This window comes from Dermacentor silvarum, chromosome 2 (genome assembly GCF_013339745.2).
Source record: "Dermacentor silvarum isolate Dsil-2018 chromosome 2, BIME_Dsil_1.4, whole genome shotgun sequence".
Lineage (NCBI taxonomy): Eukaryota > Metazoa > Arthropoda > Arachnida > Ixodida > Ixodidae > Dermacentor > Dermacentor silvarum.
In genome coordinates, this window is record NC_051155.1 from 139,092,804 (window position 1) to 139,113,813 (window position 21,010).

The 21,010-nt window shown below is 46.6% G+C and overlaps 1 protein-coding gene across 11 annotated transcripts in view; it reads right to left on the reverse strand.

The window, feature by feature from the left end:
- The window catches only part of LOC119441840 (tyrosine-protein phosphatase non-receptor type 4), a 356,409-nt gene that overhangs the window by 149,735 nt on the left and 185,664 nt on the right, over positions 1 to 21,010 (reverse strand). For 2 of the 11 annotated variants that reach the window (XM_037706472.2, XM_049661656.1), the window contains exon 1: positions 9,555 to 9,845. The exons of 7 other annotated variants lie outside the window; for them this stretch is intronic. In XM_037706472.2, the coding sequence (XP_037562400.1) occupies positions 9,555 to 9,733 (179 nt within the window). In that variant the 5' untranslated portion in view covers positions 9,734 to 9,845. Of the gene's footprint in view, positions 1 to 9,554; positions 9,846 to 21,010 lie in introns of those variants that run through there. 2 more of the 11 variants (XM_037706471.2, XM_037706470.2) reach the window with 1 other exon arrangement.

The following is a 21,010-nucleotide window of genomic DNA, read 5'->3' on the forward strand; positions in this document are numbered from 1 at the left end:
AACGCCAGTCTGGTACCAGCGCAGCGCAACAGAGGGCGGCACCTCCCCACAAGCGCTCGATTCCTCCTCACTTGTGCACGAATAATCATCATCAGCCTTTATTTATGTCCAGTGCGGGACGAAGGCCTCTCCCTGCGATCTCCAATTACCCTGTCTTGCGGTAGCTGATTTCAACTTGCGCCTGCGAATTTCCCGACTTCATTACTCCACCTAGTTTTCTGCCGTCCTCGACTGCGCTTCCCTTGTCTTGGCATCCACATTCAGTAACTCGAATGGTCCACCGGTCATCCATCCTACGCATTATATGGCATGCCCAGCTCCATTTTGCCTCTTAATGTCAACAAGAATATCGGCTATCCCCGTTTGCTCTCTGATCCACACCGTTCTCTTCCTGTCTCATAACGTTAGGCCTAACATTTTTCGTTCCATCGCTCTTTGTGCGGTCCTTAACTTGTTCTCGGGCTCCTTTGTTACCCTCCAAGTTTGTGCCCCATATGTTAGCACCGGTATAATGCAATGATTATACACTTTTCTTTTCAACGACAGTGGTAAGCTCCCAGTCCGTATGCAATCCAGCCCAATTTTATTCTTCTGTAAATTTCTTTCTCATGATCAGGGTCTCCTGTGAGTAATTGACCTAGATAAACGTACTCCTTTACGTACTCCGTACAAGAATAGCACAAGAACAACATAAGTGAAACACCGGCGCATCACTGCTTCGCACTGTTACGATCGACCAGCGGGGGCAGCGAACTTGGGGTATCTCCTGCTTGCCTGTGACGAATCGCTTCGGGAAGCTGAAAAACGTCCCACGGGAAAGATCTGCGGTGACACCATGCCTAGACACGTTTCAAAGAATACGTGGTTACTAGATGTCACCCGCACGCCGACCCCGACGCTAGGAGCAAGAAACTCCTGGAAAAGGGCCTTCTACGACGCTTTCTCACGGCCGCTGCTGGCAGCCAAGGCCGTTCTCCAGGCACCCGGGAACCAAGACGCGCCAGATCGAGGCAAGCGCGAAGCCACCTGTCTACGAGTGTCCCGTCCTTTCTGTGGGGGAGTGAGCAGTGTGTGCCCGAGGGCACTTCTCCGAATGTGTTCGGGAAACGAAGGCGACAGGGGATTATGCGCACCCTCGCCCTCAAGGCGGACCCTTCGGTGACTCTCGACGCTCACTCGATGCCAGCGCGGCGCTGAGCACCTAGGCACCCTATGGTCTAGGGATCAAGGGGGGGGGGGGGGGGGGGGGCAGAAAGCGTTTAAGCGGACTTTTGCGGCTCTCTGGTGTGCTTCGATCCAGTCATGCTAGACTGATGAGCCGTAACGTTCTCTACTTCTCATGTGAATATTGTAAATAAAAACCCATGCAGTACTCTTCGTTCTTGATGACAACCTGTTCCTCCCTTCAGCGTCTTCAGCGTGGATGAGGCGGACGACGGCATGGGCCAGCTACCCCTTTGGATATGCCCGACCTCGAAGTCTTCACGAAAGAAGCAACCCTCCTCTTCAACTCTGCTCGGACGACGGAGTGGGCCCACTTAGCCTCCGTGTGACGCCCCGGTAGCGTAGGCCAGCTACCCGTTACGCGACGCACCGGTGGCGTAGGCGCAACCCTCAGTTAGACGTCGGACTCCGAGGCCACGACTCCGAGCTCCTGCAGCACTTCCCCAGGTTTCACGTTAGTGCAGCTGCATTAGCGTTGGACTTGAACTACACAAGCGCAGAATTTGAATCCAGCGCTTAATGCAGCTCCAATCTTTTGCCCCAGCTCTTGTCTCACGCTGTTCCCCGATGCTCATTGACGACAAACGTAACTTCGAAGTGTCGTTGTGTGCGGCGGCTGCAAGGCCGCCTTTAGCAGTCCAGTGTGTATACGGATGACAGCGAGACGCGCGGATGTGCGTGAACATCGTTGCAAACGTGGGCCTCGCATTTTGTCGTACATAGTATATTAACACACACAGCACCGAGTGCGTCCTTTCTGAGGGTGGTGCAACGTCGCATAGCGTCTTAAAGCAGAAGCTGCGACGAGACAAGGAGGGGGGAAACTGGGCACGCTCTCATTTTTTAAATGTTGCAACGCAAAGCGACGCCCCCGCCAAGCGTCTCAAAAGCACCAGTCGCACGAGGGAAGCACTTGCAAGGTTGTTGACATCTCGTGCTATGGCTGCGTCTGAGACACGAAGCATCGCGGGCTGCTGCGCTGGAGAAGCCTGGTTCAAATCCCATTATCCGACACATTAAAAAAAAAATTCTTGTGCAATTTAGAGTAGCCGGCCGGAGGCCGTTCGAAGGAAACCCGGGGAGTGGTCATACAAACGCTTCGCATCATAAATCTGAACTTATGAGCACTTCACACTGAACGCTGCACAGCTTTGGCGTGTTCTGGAACGGATGTCAACAAAAGCAACGGCAATGCCGGAGAGCTATTCTGCATGCTCGGTACAACAGATTAAATACCATTATAGCGTCAACAAGGAGCACTGTTTATTTTATTTTATATTTTTTGCCATTACGGTATTGGCGTACAGTCAGACACGAGAACTACCACGCGCTCGCATATACTATATAGAAGGGTGACACTTAGAAAGTATGATAATTGGGAAGCACCTATATCTTAATTTGATACTAAAGTTGGTCTTGAAAAGTCAGACCTCGTGTCATCAGCAACAACCACTGCTATCGCTATCGCCCCCAACGTCGATAGAAATTCACCCATACTGGAGAAGAAAAAAAAAAAAAAATCGGCAGCATGTTACACTCGTAGTAATGTATTGTTATACGATCGGAGGGTTCAGACTTATTGCAAGACAACGAGTCGCAGTGTGAAGTAAACGTATGGCGCTGTATATAGGTCGACCCCCTCGACGACACATGCGACCACCTAATGCACTACCTAATAAAAGTAATTTCTTTCATTCTTTCTTTCGTTCCTGCTTTCTTTCGTTCGTTTCTTGATTAATACTCAGCCATTGCATCTTTGCTCGCTTACGGGGGTATGAACCATTCCTGATGATAATTTTGTATAATATTTTTTTCTGTTATAAGCCGTTGCTAATTGTATTTTTTGTTTCACTTGTCTACTTTTTTTTTGTATCCATGGACTACTCGCCACTTTTTTTTTTTCGGATATGAGCCACTGCAACGAGCCACTTAAGGCTTTCGCCTCAAAACGTCGCGTTGAAGGCAGCGAGAGAGCGAGATCATATTTAAATTAATGCTCGAGGCCTATTTGGACAAGTGGGTAAGGGGAGGGTGGAAAGTGCGGCACAGAATTGCTCCACGCACGAAGCTCCACAGTGAATTGAGTATCTCTTTAAAACAATATCCCACCGCTGCACTCAGTTCTCGGATGACGTCATCGCCTCAAGGACAAACTACACATACGCTTGCCGTGGTGCGTCTTGCGTTGGCCGTGCCCTAGGAGGTTTTAAAGGGACACTAAAGAGAAACAGGAAGTTCAGCTGGAATAAAAGAGGGACCTTCAGGAATGCATGCAGTGGGTGCAAAAATATGAGTTATTAGCGGAGAAATTCGTAAACAAAGACCAAATATCTCTTCCTCAATTTCTCTCACCCCAGATTTGGCGCTGAAGCAGTGTCGTCCCAGATTTCATTGCTCTCGGCGAATCAGAATGCGCCATGATACGTCACCGCTTGCGTAAACGGCCGAGGCACTGGATGCATCATGGCTGCATGCATGGTCGCTGCGTTTGCGTTCGCCGCGATGGATACCGTTGCTGCAGCTGAACCTTGCAACGAAGAGCTCGCCAGGGAAGCAGGAGTGCATTTCAGCAATATTCAGTGAAACGGAGCGCGAAATGATCCTCCGTGCTCGAGCGGTAGGTGTTTCCGCGTGCGATAGCGGTGAGCCGCCAGCCGCGCCGGCGGAGAGCTTCGTTTTCGTCGACGGAAGGCGAAGCGTCCGGTCCGCCAGGCGACGATGTTCCCGACAGAACAAGCGTAGAAAGTTGCGCACGTACTCGCTATGGTTATTTCGTGGCTTTATTTAATGACATTCAGCACTCACCGAGCCGCCAGTTTGCTGCTGCAGGGGCACCGGAAGGGGGTTTGATGAAGGCCGCATTGAGGGAACAGCTGCTCGAGAAAGGACTTGCCTCTGGGGCACGCCAAGATACTTTCCGAGGGCAGGATTATACACATAATCCGAGGGCGAGAAATGCAGAGAGCACACCATCCGTTTCTCTGGCTCTTTTGGCGTTTTATCATCGGCAGAGCACTGATCCATTGCGAACGCCGGGAAGCCGGGGCTCACCGCGCGACACCACATGAAAGGACACAATCGAGTCAACACTGCCGCTGCCCCTGAGCAAGCGCCTTGGGCCATTTATACAGCCCTCAACACTACACACACGAGGCATTTTCTGGCTGTTTCCCGCGAAGTCAACGTTTTTCGAGCCACGCAACACGCAACCAAACACCGTAGAGCGGAACAGGCGCACGCGACGATGCATTGACCAAAAACGAAACTACGAAACTATCACGGCCGCATGTATCGCCATGCCATTTTTTCTTGTTTATTTAATTTTGTGCTAAACTTGTACTTCCTCGCTTGAAACGGTTTAAAAAGTTGGCAAATGCTGTTCATGTACGTTTTAAGGTGCATTTCATTTTGCGTTTTATTAACAGCGCTAAATCGCTCTCGACCAATCGCGACCGGCCTGCATTTGTAATCTCCGACGTCAGAACGTGTAGTGCGGGAAATTCGAAGGGGCGTCAGCACCTATCCTTCAGTTTTTCGCTATTTTCTCGCCTATTAAACATCTGTTTGCAGTAAGAATGGTATGGCTGTGATCGTGAAAGGATAATCTACCATTTAAGCTCAACTTCCAGTTTCTCTTTAGTGTCCCTTTAAAAGCTGGTCGTGCCTCGAGAGGAATAGCGCTTTGCATCTACAAGAGACGCGCGCCAGCGTGCGCCCGTTTGGCTCACCGATAGGCGCGTGGAAACGCGAGGGCGCCAGAGCCCAATACCTGCCTGGAACAGATATTCGTGCCTGCGCCGCGCTTGGAAACGTATACGATCCGTCCCACACCATCTGCGCATGCGTATGTATATAGGCGCGCCGCCAAGCGTACATATAGTTTGGCCTTTTAGGCCGGTACTTGTCACGGAATGTCCCTTCAGTCCTTCGCATTCCCCCAAAAGGTTAGTTAGGCACGCTTGGTGCTCTTCTTCTTTGTGAGGTTTTACGTGCCAAAACCATGATTATGAGGCACGCCGTAGTGGAGGGCTCCGGATTAATTTCGACCACCTGGGGTTCTTTAACGTGCACTACAACGCAAGCACACGGGCGTTTTTGCATTTTCGCTTCCATCGAAATGCGGCCGTCGCGGCCGGGATTCGATCCCGCGACCTTGAGCTCAGCAGCGCAACGACTTAGCTAACTGATCACGCATATCATTTCACTTGCGGAAGTGATTGCAGGCAGGCGGGGTCATTGTGCTGTTCAGCGACGTTGAAGAAGTATGCGGGGCAGCTTGTGACGCTAGCTGCGTGCTGATGGGTACATCGCGTAGGGATGCAAAGTTGCCGGACATTCTGAGCGTAAGTAAAAAAAAATTAATAAGTAAAAAAAAACGTGTTTTTCACGAAATTCAGACGAAATGTAGAACTGCAGATAGAATAGCTTATATTGATTATTCAAGCAAAAAAAAAAATATTATATACATGTGATAATCACGCATAAAGCGCGAAGACAATGGAATCGACGCCTGTGCTCTTAAGCGAATGATTGCTAATCTGATAATTGAGAAAAAAAAAAAGTCACTCAGTGTCCGAATCACTCTAGCTGGCTGGACACACCATTAGAATCGGTCATGGCGGTTTCCACGCCCAAAGTCGATTGTATACAGCCGAGTTTTTGAACACGTTTAACTCGCGAGTCTGTTGCAAGGCTTGTTATGGACATTTCCAAACAAGTACCGGTTTCGTTCACAACTGGCAGACGGCGAAGGTGTCTGCAGCAGCCTAGATAGAAGCCATAGGTGTCGACCACTTGATTAGTGCGAAGGGGCCTATCCAGCAGGTTGACGGTGGTTCCACATGCTTCGCGGAGTCCCAGACGCCAGTCCTATAGACTCGGAGTGCGTCCCGTCTTCGGCTACGTTTGAAAGCTATACGCTCAATTTTCAAAACGGGACTGAAAGCGCATAATGAAGACACTTGAAAACTGTGCTGCCGTTTTCTTGCCTTCGTCTCCGCTTCTAATATTGTACGCTCCGCGGTAGAGAATAGCAAGTATTACTGTATGTGGAAATTAAAAATATTTTTATCGTTTTCTCTATGTTGGAAAAAAAAAGAAGAGAAAAAAAGGGGGAAAAGAAACGAAAGAAAATTTTACCCGATCTTTGTAGCCTATTCCTCGACCCTTACATCTATAACACATGGCGCATGACGTTCGATAATGCGTTTAGGCAGCGTCATGTGCGATTTAATGTCACAGTACGCACAGTTCTTCGACTGCTGCATCATTCCCCGCAGGGCCGCTGCATACGACGTCACACTGCCGAACGAGCGTTCTTGCACTGAGCGGTCTTCAATCATGCGGGATAGTTGTATAGCTGTCGTCTTGTCGGTCGTTGTTCGCTGCTGTGCACTGCGAAAGCCCCGTCGAAAGCACACATCTCGCACATTACCATTTGAGCAAACAGCTAATGAATGCTGCGTATGACGTCGTAACACCGCAGTGGGGAAAATACCGGTTGACGTGGACCGTATGAAGCGAACAGACAAACGAAGCCAAGTAAAACATAAGAAAAAGTACCTGGTTTTCTTCTCTTTTTCATTAACACGTAGAAATAATAAAGATGGAAAATGAAAGTCGAAGAAATGACACCTAACCGCCGGCGAGATTCTAACACACAATTTTCGCATGACGCATCAATCGAGCTACTTGTACGGCGGCGGCCCCGCATGCATCAGTTTTACTTCCCTCGCTATACATGGCACTTATCTATACAGCAGCACACAACCAAAGGCGGCGAGCTTACTAAAGGCTTTGGCACACACATCACGTTGGTTGGTGGCTATATAGACCGAAGTTCTTTTTTTTTCCCGCGCATTGATAAATGACAAAAGCAGACACGGTGGAGTCGGAGAAATCGAGCTAATCAATCATCGACGAATTGCGACACCGTTTTCGAACGCCGTGTGGCGAAAAGTTAGAACGCGAGAGTTATGAGACTTCAGTCTTCGCAGCAGGCACGTTCTTCGCGTACAAAGAATTCGAGAAATTGAACTGTATTTCAATTTCTTGAATTCAAGAACGCCAGTTCTTGAAACGCCGTAGCGGCCACCTGTTATGGTCGTAGTGGTTTTGGCATTGCGCTGCTAAGCCCGAGGGAGCTGGATCAAATCCCGGCCTCATTTCGATGGGAGCGAAATGCAAAAACACCCGTGTACCGTGCATTGGTTACATGGTAAAGAAACCCCGCGTGGTCGAAACTGACCTGGAGTCCCCCACTACGGCGTGCCTCATAATCATATCGTGGTTTTGGCACGTAAACCCCAAGAATATATTTTTTAAATAAAAAAAACCTAGAATCAAATCAAAATCAAATCGACCTTTATTTCCAGGTAAACGAAAAAGTGCTCAGTCATTTTGGGCTAAAAGCTACGTGAGTAGCTTTACGAGGCCCAAAAGACCTCACATAGCGACGTCAGCGTAGTACGTAGTCGATTGTGTTGCCGTACGTTTATATGTACTGATTGATCAGAATTAGTATAAAATGTTAATATACATAGTTAACGATTATGTTGAAACCTCCGCGATCAGCTCGTATTACAAAATGCTGTCGCAGTGAGAAATAATAAACCACATGTTGTGGTTTTAACAAAGAGAACATTTCGACACACTTCGATCAACAATGCCTGGAATGGTAAAAGATGAGGAGTACGACATGATTCTTCTTTCTCAAGAGCTTACGAAACAAATTGAGCCGTTATCGCGACGGATGAATGAATGAACGAATGAAAGAATTTATTCAAAAGGGAATGGGTCACAGAGTCTTATGGGTGGGGCCCTCCATCCGGGGCTCCACTGGCCTCCGCCGCCCGCCGGACTTGATCCAGAAGTGCTAGTTGCACTCCCAGGTCCGCGAACTGGCAAGCTGTGCCTCCCACTGATCCGTACTAAGCATGTATTTCAGAAATACACCCAGAAGGGAACACATGATCGTAGTGCACGTGCGAATTTTCCCCTCTCGCAGTCGGTGCACTGATCGCCCAGCCTTGCAGCAGATGGCATCGTGGTCAGTGACACCATAGCTGGAACCTTCCTACATACTTGTGCAGTGCAGCCGGTATTTACAGCTGCGTCTGCAGCGCCCTGTATAATTTAGGCTTGGACGTCACCCAGGCACCGACGCGTTTTACTCGTGCACTCAGCTAGCATGCAGAGAAGCCAAAGTTAACGAAACCAGCTGACAATATGGGAAACAGGAGACCACCGTGGGCAAAACGCAAGCACAGGTTATGGCGAACATGCGCGCTGTGATTTGGACAAAGGACACAGACACGGAAGTTTACACGCCGCCTTGAGTTATTCCGCGGCGAACCAACGCTCACAAAGCTAAACCTTACAGCGAGCGAGAGTGAACGAAGGCTAATACGTATACTGATCATTTATTCAGCGACATGGCGACAGAAAGACGTACGAGCACGCATATTCTTCGGTGCGCTGCACCTGTTCTTGGAAGTGCGTGAAAACCGCATATGCAGAGGTTCTGAAACGTCTAAAATAGCTCGGTGATTTAAAATATCAGCAAGTAGGAAATAAAAAGACGAACCTCCACTTCTGCGTTGTTGCACCTTGCCCAATTGTCGCTCATATGAAATAGTACAGTCCTCTAAACCAGCGCTGCTGGCGAACTTGTGGACAAAAGTTCCGTCGAACAATGCTTTCGCAGTCACCCTTTTTCGAGATAGCAAGAGTTACTCATTAATCATTAGTTTTCAAGGAAAGCGACTCAAACGCGCGTTGAAAGTTCCGTGTCGCGTCGGCATTTCTCTCGTACCCTTACTCGCACATCTGGATTGTTGCACTGCGGCGTAAAAGTTTACGACGCCAGTCAGTTAGACGCAACAATTACCTCTGAGTCATTTCTACGTCGCAATGCTCCGCAGCGATCGCAAGGAATCTGGTACTCCACTCCATTAAGACACTCATTTCCCCATCTATATCCCTCGGAATAATATTGCATAACAGGGTTGCCAAATCAAGTGCCTGGCCTCATACAGCAGAGCGCTGCCCGAGCGCTTTGGGGAGAGAGAGAGAAAGTTTCGTCGAAGGCATCGGACAGCTTGTGAAAGGAGGTGAGGGAGAGGAGGCTGAAACTTCAGCAGAGTCACAGAAGGTGTACGCAGTAACATCGCGGGCCGTGCGTTTGAGACAACTGCGCAAATAGGTGTGGCAGTTCGAAAATCGTGTATCAGAAGAGTGCACAACATTGTACCAAGACGGCTTGCGGAAGTTCGATTACATTAGATTATATATATATATATGCCAAATAACGCTCTTCTGTATTTACTCACACGTAGCGGCGACAGAATCTGCAAGCGCCAGACGGGGAAGGCTCGTGCGTGCCTCCGTAGAGACACATCTTCACGACGGAGCCGGCGAGGAGACCCCACGTGGGCTTGACCGTGACCCCCAGCGCGCCGCAACTCTTAGCGGGGGCCAACACTTTGCGAGGCGTCTGGACGCTAATCATGGTATAGCGGCCGCGGCTCTAGCTCTCGTGCGCAGTACACCGCACGATCGTCTTCGATGGCTTCGGCAGCAGCGGCAGTAACGACAAATGGGACCAAGAGACAACGGCGAAAAGAAAAAAGCCGGCTTCGTCTAAGCGCTCGCCTTTTATGCGCTTCATTCGCCGGCTGCGCACGGCACGAAGCATTGTGCGCGACGTCTTTCCGAACGCGCGCGCGGATCAAGATGAATATGCTGTGTACCGCCCTCGGTTGCCATACAAACGGAGGGCACGCATAAAATACGCAGCGCCGGAGAGAACGCGAACGCTTCCTCCTCACCCATATGTGGCCTCAGCGCGCGCGCTTTTTTCTCGCAGGATGACGGATTTTGCAATCGCCAGCGAGAAAGCGTGGTAAATCGCTCAACGCTTTTGACGCTTGTCGCGTACATATGGACGAGACATTTCGCTCAATAAAAAGAAAATAATAATAATAAAAAAACATAACGCGGTCGTTCTTTTTTTTTTTGCATTCTTTCTCACTTCTAGCTGTGCGAAGATAGTAAAATTATGGAGAGGAAAAAATAGCGGTACGTCTCCTGAGTTGCAGACAAATACATTAATGCGTTATCGAGATGCCAAACACACGTACGCACGCACACACAAAAGAAAACAAAAAAAAAAGGGGGGGGGGGGAGAGTGGCTTTCGATAAGCTTAACCAGAATGCGTAAACAAGTTAGTGAAATTATTCCGACTCGAAAGGCATTCTCTCAGATCTAGATGGAAGGTTCATTGGAGACACGCTAAGTGAGTCCAGAAGCGATTATACCGCAGACTGCAAGGCGCCAGGGCGCGCTACGCCCACGAACTTATGGTTTAGGCACACTATAGTTTATATAGCAGTAAAAGGATCAGCGCGGGTGTACGAGGACAACAGCGACGAAATCGCAATGCGCGGCGCGGCAATTTGAGGCATAGCCTATACATATGGCCTACACATGAAAGAGCTGACACAAAGTGGTGACACGGAGTTGTGTATTTATTTATTTACTTATATTTCGGCACCTCCCACGCACGTTTGCGCAACGGCGCCAGATGTGACGCGCTAAACTCTTGTAAGATATCGTCGTTGACGGTCGAAATCGCTTGGCCCGCCGAAATTTCACGAGATCGGCGATCGCAGGGCGAGTAGAGGTGAAGGCATCACTGCATGGCTTGCACTGACGTCATCCCGGGCGCCATGTTGTTGAATTAGAACGGTGGGGAGCTGTGTCCGTTGGCGTCTCGTGCGGTTCCAACACAACCGGTATAGGGCAAGGACTTCTCCTATATATGGAAGCAGGTATATACCTTCGTTCCTCCTTCAAAGAGAATACAGCGACGTTATATCCTACACTCTTAAAAATAAACTTAGTAAATAGCTAGTAAATGCACGTTTTTACTAGGTTACTGTGTATTTTACTACCTTCTGACTAGTTCTGTACTAGCCAGTGGTTAGTAAAACTAGTAAGTGCTGCCTTTACTAACCAGAAATGCTTCTTAGTAGTTTTTACTAAGTAACTACTAAGCAACTACTAACTTGTCTGGCCTTGGCCTATTTTGCTGTGATTGTAACAGTCTTATGCGAAATAGAGATTAACTGTAGTGTTGTTCATTATGTTGGATTAACAGTTATATGCAACATCGTATGACACATATGTACAGACAGTAGGCTTTAGACATTTGGGCACATAGCTTTGATTATTTAACCAAATACATAGGTGCTCACCGGTGCCACATGTGCTCCCTCAAACTAGGCCTATAAATACTGGTGAAGTTGCTCTTTTAGTAAGTGTTGCGTAGCACCTTGGTCGTTCTCTATATGTTTTCTTGCTTGTCGTTGCTTGTTGGACATATGTAGTACATTCTTACCCGGAGTCAGTGCGGCTTCATGTCCTTGGCAAATTTACATTACGTATATGTATGTGCCACCAATTAATGCCTTAATATATAGCAATAGGACGCGGTTCCTTTCATGTATATTATTATTTTACTTTTTTATGCTTTTACAATACGATCGACTTCATAGGACAATGCAAGCGGCACTTATAAATCGAATAGGTCCCATTGTATTGCTGGTAATTATATTTCAGTTGTGTTAGTAACTGCACTACCGAGGTAGTATTTAGTTACTACTAAGTTAGTGCTTTTTACTAGCTTCAGCAGCTAGTGAAAAGTACTAACCATCATTTTACTACCTGCACTTACTAAGAAGGTAGTGCTTTTTGGGACTAGTAACGTGTTAGTATTTACTTAGTGAATATGGCGACCTTTTTTTTAAGAGTGTATAGGCGCCATATTGGAAAACCATTACTTTGAGAAGCTGCGTCCGTGACGTCACATGCAAGCTATCATCACTCCACCTATACCAACCGTAAAGCGAACATGTCAAAATAAACCATAATAAGCTTTTCTTGTTTTCATTTGCAGATAGTGCATTTGATATTGGCATTATTCCCTCACGAACGCTGAGATTTGCATTATGTACACAGTCCGTAATCTTCTCGTAGTGCATACCTCAGCCTTCCACACGCGACGGTGGCTGCGGATACGTGGCTATCTGCTGCTTTCAAATAAGGTCGCGGGTTCGTTTACCAGCCCGCGGGCGGCCGAATTTCGATACGTGCAACCTGCAGAAACGCTCTCTTGTACCGCGTTCTGGGTGAACACTTATGAACTTTATAAGAACGCGTTCCACGCCCTATCTCGGAGGCTATAAGTTTGATAAGAACAAAAAAGAAAAGATAGCTAGCACGAGAAACAAGTGGCGACTGCCGTGACGCCAGTGATTTTGACAGGAAGGCACGTATAGTAGTTAATTGTTTCGTTGGTAAAGCCGCACTGCACAGAAAATGAGTCAAATAATCGACTGCGAATACTCAGTTGCAATAAAAGTTTATTTAAAAAAAAAACGAAAGCTCTGAAAAGCAGGACGTCACGCTGACGTACCGGGCGCTGATGTGGCAAGAGATTCAAGGAATGGACGTTTCGGCCTCATTGTTTCGACAGAACAATGAACCTTTCTCGGAGTAAATGAATAGAAATAGAGTTCTCGAAAGAATACCTTACCAGTCTAAACTGGTTGATAAATGTTAAGCTTAGTGTCCCTTAAGTATTCCGTAGCCAGCGAGTCAATGTATGCAGAACCAGCACTCTAATGAAAGGGAAGTCCGAGGAAAACGTACACCTCCGACGGAATCGCGCTACGATTTGGGGGAAGACGAAAGGAAACAGTAAGGAAACGTACGTTGCTGTACACCATCTGTTTTTCATACATACGCTGCCAATATGCACGAAAAGAAAGAAAGCACGCAATAGCACATCTCGCGGGCCAGCGAGAGAAGTTGCGAGAGAAGTTAAGAAGAGGTACTATCTCTCATAGCCCTAACGTCGCCCTGGGGTGTGTAAATCATATTAATCGACAATAAAGGTTTGGGGACATCTCTGTCTCCTCCGCGATGACTGGCACCTGCAACATGGCGAACAACCGTCTTGTCCGTAACTAAATAAACTGCTGATGTTTTTAGAGCGCAGCTCTCAGGCGCCCGTTCCTGCGGCGAGCGTCGGCGGAGTAACCGAGCGAACGAGCACAGCGAAAGATGAGAGCGAACGCGGCGCGCAGCGGGGGATGAAAAAAGCGACGAGAGCGAAGAGGCGCGAGGAGGAAAGCGCAGAGGAGAGTGCAGCGGAAGCATGAGGCGGAAAGCGGAGGGTATGGCGAAAGCGTGAAAAGAAAATCGTAGAGCGGCATCGATGGCTACGAGATGGCGTTAGAGTAGCGCGTGTCGTCTGCGAGGTCGGTCGGCGGCGGCTTCTGTGAATCGCGCCCACGCGTCATCCACGCGCTGGCCCCGCACGCTGGCCCCACACGCTGGCCCCAGGCGCTGGCTCTCGCGACTTCCAGATTAGCGGGGCAGTCGCGCCACACTTCTCTCCGTTTGCAACGTGCCGCACGAGACCGATTGTCCGCGCCAGTCAATATATCGCAAATATAAAACACGTATAGAGCTGCGCTCAAATTTTGCATTAGGGAGTATCGTATGTGTCGGCGTTTTTTTTTTTTTTTTCATTTTAACGCGATAGCGTTTAGGGCCCCGTGCCGCAGAAAATCCGGCGTCGGCAACCGGCGTGTGATCGCGGGCGGCGGAGAAAATCATCCAACCACATCGACCGCGCAGATCCTCCACGTGATGCAAGGTTTTGGTGAACAAGAATTGAATTTCTCCCAGTGAAATCCGTCAGAAAAATGGTAAAGTAAGATTTTACCATTCGGCGTCGGATTCACCGTCGAATTGTTTACCAATCCGCGTCGGATTGCAATTTGAATGTACGAGAAAACCTAATTCTACTACGAGGAAACTCAAACATTTCTACCCGACCTGCGCGCCGTCGGGGCAATAGAAAACAATTAATAAAATAATAAAAAAAGTGCTACGGCCTTCACATTTTAATATCAGACCACTTATATTGCCCCTGGAAAAACGTCTTTCCAGCAATGCTTTTAAATTTAAAAGAGAAGCCGACTTTAAGGGGATCGGTGTAAGTTTGGTCTTTGTAAGCTGGCTTTCCCACGTTCAGTGTTGCAGTGAATGAACCCTACTTGCCGTATGCGAACGATGCGATGCGAACGGACCCCGATAACGCTATCGCGTTCCACTCTTAAGGCCAACATCCATGCAGCGAACTTTCGCGACGAATTTCACGTGAAGAAAAATCCAGGGCGAAGCGCCGTCGCGAATTCGTCACACCACACTCCATGTAAGGGCCTGTACACGCTCGAGCCGCACATCGCCGCAAGCCGCACCGCCCTCGCGCGGTCCGCTTAAAATGGCCGCTCTGACGTCACGAGAGGCGGTCGTGAACTTTTTCCAGTATGCAGCATGTATGCGGCGACCGCACAAACATGGCGCTGGTTCGAAGCGAAGCGAAGCGCGAGGCCTAGGCGCCTAGGCTGCTGTGGCAGTTTGTTTTTTTGTCGTTTTTGTGTTTTTGTGGGATCATTGCAAGAGTTATCGAGCACTCGCGGAGATAATCGTCGAACGCAGCAATCCGATGTACCCTGCCTGACCTCTTCAGCGCGTGCGATCGTCAACGGCAACAGATGGAAATGTGTTGTGTTTACGCGAGCGTCGGAAGCAATGAAACCGGCGATTTCGTGTGTGTTGGGCCGTATTTCGCTTGTGCAGTACCAGCAGTACAAACGCGAAGGCCATCACATACACGCGCATTCTAAGCATGACACATGCATTCAGTACGCGCCAGAACGAAAATAGTGCGGTCGCCCATCTCAGCGTATGGTGTACCTAGGTGTTGTGTGTGCGCGCTTCATCGCGGCGAAGCTCATACGTGTATGTGCATTGTGCAGTGCTGGTTTGTGTTTAAGAAGTGACCATATGACCTGTAGCGATTAGCTTTATTGTCGCGTCATCGCAGCCATTCGTAATGTGCTGTTTGTGCCTTGCTTCATGTGAGCTGTTTTGGGGGCTGCGATGCGCCTTGGTGACCGCGAACACGTACAGAGCGTTTGAGTGCTGGGGTTCTTACTGTACGAGGTGAAGGGTACTGTTATGTATACGTGCAATGTGTCGCAGTGGTGCTAGGCGTATAAGTATTCGTTTTATGCGATATGCATATGCTCTGAAGTGAACCGTGCATACAGAACGGTTTGTACAGAACATTAGACCCAAAATTCAAGGATGCCAAAACCAAAATTCAAGGAGGCGGAAACAAACCGTACTTGTACACATACATTGAAAAATAATGAAACCTCCTTCTCCTTGGCCGAACTTTCTTGTAGCTAAGCAGCTGCTGAGTTGGACACACACTACAAGCTCTTTAGGGTGCTTTTTATGCATGTGCTCTGAAGTAAACAGTGCAGAAGCACTGCTGGTCGTTTGTGCTCTTTGCATCTCAGTATGGGTTTTGTATCAAACCAGCTTTCCTTGCTTTGTACACGTGTTGTTTGTTTCCAGTGTTGTCACTGCACATTTTACTCTTTACGAAGAGGGGAGGCTAGGGAACAGCTTAAAAGTTATATCACTGCTCCACGTATTGCAATTATTAATTTTGTGCTAGGTGTCATGTGCTGTAATGTAAACAATGCAAATGTGCCGCATGCTATTTTTTGCGGATGTGACGACACTGCAACGCACCTTCTCTGCCACTGCCCAACCTTTCATGCTGAACAATGTGCTTTGCCAGTTATACTCCATCTCAGTAGTTCCTTGCAGCACTGGGGCAGCGGCAGGGCTTCTTAGCCAATAGGAAGGCTGAATTCCCCTCAAGATGTGTTCATCCATGCTGCGTCAGCTGCTCAGCGTCTGCTTGCCATCCTTTCGATACATCAGCCACTGTTGGAGCAGTGACGCAACAAATGTTCCTACGTTGTAACTAAAGGCTGCGTTTCCATGAATGCTACTGTTGGGCTTCGCTTCATCGACACGCTATCTGAGCAGTTCAATACAGCCTCCTGAGCCAGTTTTAGTAAAAGTGAACACCCTGATAAATGTTCACATGCACCGTGCCATCTGCTCAGCGTGTGTTTGACGTTTGCTCACCACTGTCATCACGTACCGTACTAGAGCAGAGTAGGAATTAATGATGCAGTGAACAATGACGCATTCGTAGCGTTCTGCATCGTCAATGCATCACCATTGCTACTGCTGTGGTGCCACCTGCTAAATAGAAACCGAACCACTTTTACTGCCTGTGTAGTCCTAGCAGTGTCAAAACAAACAGCTGATCTCAATAAGAACAACAAGAAATACCTAATGCTTTGTCCTCAGCATGAGATGAGACTACGCAGTGATGGATTTTACCATTTATTTATTGCTTTCAGGGCGTACAGCTAGTAAAAGGGCAAATTGAGATTGAAGCGGGTGGTCTGGGCTGCATGGGCGGTGCCATGTTGCTGCGTAATCACGGTTAGGGTGGCTACTGATGTTACCAGTGCTAACCGCCACAGTAATTCATCGTACAAGACGAGCATGCGAGAAGGGCCTAACATCTGTAAATCTTTTGTGAACGTCACCATGTAGCCTGCACCAAAGGAAAACAGAAAGCTAGGCAACATGAGAAACGTAAGGCGTGGAATTGACGAGGGAACAATGTTTAGCTTCATGCACCTTCGCAACGATCCATCTCCTTACATTAATTATCTGCCATCATGTCAACAAACTCATTGCAGTTCGACTTGTAAATGTAACATGGATGTATTATGTCGTTGTCGTGATCTAAATAAAAAAAATGAAAGGTGCATTAGGTGTTTTGCAAAAAAAAAGAGAGGAGGTAAACCCTCATTTCTTATATGGGAGTAGGCAAGAGAGAAAGGTCCTTTGCGTTGCTGGTTGGGCAAAGAAAGAATGCCTCTGTGCACGAAGAGCAGGTCACATTCTTGTACTACAGATTCTTTGCTTCTATTTCGGCTGCTACTATGCTGTTTTAAAGAATTCTTGTGGTAGAATACTCCTTGGAAGACACTTTACAACTTTTATAGTATAACTAAAATTTTCCACAGGGCCCTGGTGAACGGTCCTCTTAAATTTCTGAGGGGCCCATCAAGGGGTTGTACTAATTAGATGAGTTGTTTCTATGTAAACCTCACATTGACAAGCTTTGCAAAAATCTCGGCAAGGCTTGTTATATTCTGCTCAAGAGCCGAAATTGTTTTGATACAGAAACCCTTCGAGAAATTTATTTCAGCTTGTTCCACAGCCATCTGTGGTACTGTGTTACATCTCTGGGCCATTCATACATTGAGCCATTTATAAAACTTCAAAAGAGGGCTGCCCACTTTATGACTTCCTCACAATACAATGCTAACACGACACCGCTCTTTCAACACGTACACATTTTACCGTTTACTTCATTACTAAATTTTTAAACTCTTGTAATGGTTAATAGTAGCATCGTTACTGACTACCCACTCTCTGCTACCAACTTTACCGAATCAGGACGCTGTACACGCAGTGCACTAAAACAAAATTTTCTGGTTCCAAAGGCTTGTAATGTGTGTGGTAAACAGAGAATTTGAAGTGTTGGAGTAGTCGAGAGGAACGTTCAGCCCACGTAAGTTAGAAATGCAGCTAATTTTCAGAGATAATTAAAACAGCATTTTCGTGATCTTCTTTCGTATGTTTATTAATACATTCAACGCTTCCTTTTTCTTTTTTCTGGTGCATTTTCCTTGTAAATGTTCAATGATACCGTTTGCATTTTGAAGATTCTTTGTATTGTATTCTCTACTTCTAATGTAAAGTGCATATTGTTGCTGAGTTTAAGTACATGTGTCTGTGCTAAATTAATTGCTTTGCATCCTCTACATTTTTTATGGTTTGCAACTGGCCTCGAGCTAGGGATCCCAATGTATTTGTTCACATTATGTTTTACTCTGTATTGAACGCAAGAAATAAAGTTTAATTCAAGGAAACATTTTTCTCACAGGGCCCCCTAGCCTGGAGCTGCAGCCCCCTTAGCCCATAGGTTAATCTGGCCCCAGTAGCAACTAGTATCACGAATGCAAGTTTTGGCTTGCCATCCCTTTTATCAGGTTAACATTGATTTGCACAGCAGAAATCTTAACATTCATTGCATGCAGAAAACAGCCTTACATCAAAGGACGCAAGTAACTTGTGTCCTCAAGAATCTAAACCTTGTTTGGGGTTTTCTGGAATGAAAGCAGTTTAGGTACCTTAGTCTGAAACTCTATTTTGCTTGACTGCAGCATTTATCATGGATGCGAAGTGGGTGTTGTGACAGAAAGCCAGTGTGCACATACAAGAAAAAGTACTGCAATGCCGCTCAAAAGTTTTCTAGGTGTATTGTGCAAAACCACAATTAATGTACGGGAATGACATGACAGTGGTCATAACTTAAAGCAATGGTTCATTACAGATGGGGTACACATGTATGGTCACATAAACATAATGGTGCAAGCTTGACATATAAGTGATAGTCCTTTTTAAGATACAAGTGGCATGGTGACATACCGGGAATCAATGCTTGTTATTTCTTTATTCCAAAAATTATCAGTTGTACAATACTTGTGCCCCGATACAATGACGTATCTCTGAATCACAGATGTCACATCCTATCTGCCCTGTGAAATACTTTGCCACATGAAATGGAAATCTCATTGACATAATCAGTTATAGATTTTGCATTAGTTTTATGCTGTTTCTTGCAGTCTTGTCTTTCATGAGTACTTGCATAATATGGAAAAGGGTACCTTGACATTCTAAATGTTATCTATATATGACCACACAACTATTATTTTTTCCTAATCAGAGGAGGCTCTCGTGTCATTATATTAATTGAACTTCTTTAACAATGAATACGCGACAGGTACTTGCATGTGAACAAGTGTATGTAGCCTCCCAAAGGCAAGCACTGTTTACGAAAGTATCTTTCAGTCATATTGGCAAGAAAACTTTCCCATAGGCTTTTTTTTCATGCGAAAGGTGACCACACATTTCTTGATCTAGCAGACTGATCTTTTATGCTACAAGTCTGTGCTGTTTTCCTTGCAACGAGTAGTTTTACATATGTCTACAACACGTAGGTCCTTCATCGGCTATTCTTTTTTTTTCTACAACTTTGATGTTTTCTTGGGAACAATATATTGCACGTTTTTGAAAGCTAGCCATTCAGAGGCCATTCTTTCTTGAAAAGCTTCTTTGCAGCCAGGCTCTAAAGTTGTTGATAGACTGTTTATGTCGATTTTTTTACGTAACAATTAGTAGTCTTGCATTTAAAACTTATCCTTTGTGCCCAATATTTAGCTCTCTTTTTGCACTAGTTAAGGTGTGGTACCCAATTTTTTTATATGAAAATAAATATTGTTACTACAGGTACGTGTGTTGTCGTATGACTATTGAATATTTGATAAATAATATTTTATTCAATTCGTATTTGAAAACGTTTACATTCGCCCACCTTTACTTCTTGTACAATGCACAAAGAGGCACGCAAGCCATAGTGGTGCTTAATGAAGTCTCTTTTTGCTGCATGTAATAGTGGCAAAAAGCAGCTTCTCACAGGGAACTTGATTGTGTTGTCTTGTGTATTGTTCTTCTGCCATATGTATTCTGAATTGATAATTATATCACAGACAGATATATAACCTCTCAATGGAACAGACATTTATTTGATACACATGAACTCGCACCCTGTTCAGCTGGCTTTCAGTTACGCTGATTGTGGCCAGCCTCTATAGAGTATGTCTGCAATGTGGTATGAGGTTATGTGTGCAGTGCTACTGTTAAGCCAACTATTGTTCTCACAGCAATGTATTAAGTAAGGTTATTGCATAATTATTATTAAAAAAAAGACAGCATTAGCCCAGGTTTTAAGGGTGAGAAAATGCTTGGTGCACTTCACCAAGCATACAGACAGCATATAATGTGACTACATACCATGTGCTAGTTTGTATTTACAAAGTGTTCGCAAAATGGGGAAGGTGGCAGTGAGACTCCTTGGGGAAGCAACACTTCAGTTGTACTGATGGTACGGCGTGACCATATAATTTCCTTATTGCTTGGTTAAAAATATGGTGGGTTACAACCTATGAAATGCCACACCAGCAAGGCTGAACATCCATCCTTACTTTTCAGTGGCTTAAATACGCCACTGTGTTGTTGAGCCTGTGTTGTTGAGATTCCGAAATATCGCCTCGTGTGCCACGTTGTCAAATGCCCCCTTCAGGTCTAGCGCGAGAATGGCCCGTGGTGTGTGGCAGGGATGACAATCTCCTTCTTCAATTGCATTAGCACGTCCTGGGTCTCAAGATGTCGTATAAAGCCAAACATGGGGTCTGGCATTTGCTGGGTTTCGTCCAGGTGTTGTTGGAGGCATTTGAGTACTATCCTTTTCATGATTATGCTTATGCATGATGTGAGGGATATCAGCCACAGGTTGTCAATGTGCGGGGACTTGCCCGGTTTGGGGATAAAGCGTACTCCAGCTGTTTTTCATTCTTGTGATAGCTTGCGTGATGTCCAAAAGTCATTGAAGGGGTCTAGAAGCGTCTCTAGGGCCTGACCTCGAAGATTCTGGTCGGGTCCGGGGGCACTGCTTCGCCGGCTTTTTTCATCAATGGAACAACGACATAACACAGAACGAACAAACACGAGTGCTGTGTGACACGGTCATATTCCATCATGTAATCAATTGTACGCTCACTTTTAACTTGGCAGCTACTAAAAAAAACCGTAAGTAAATCAACAAGCCGCAGTTGAATATTCACTCGCGTGCTCGGTGAT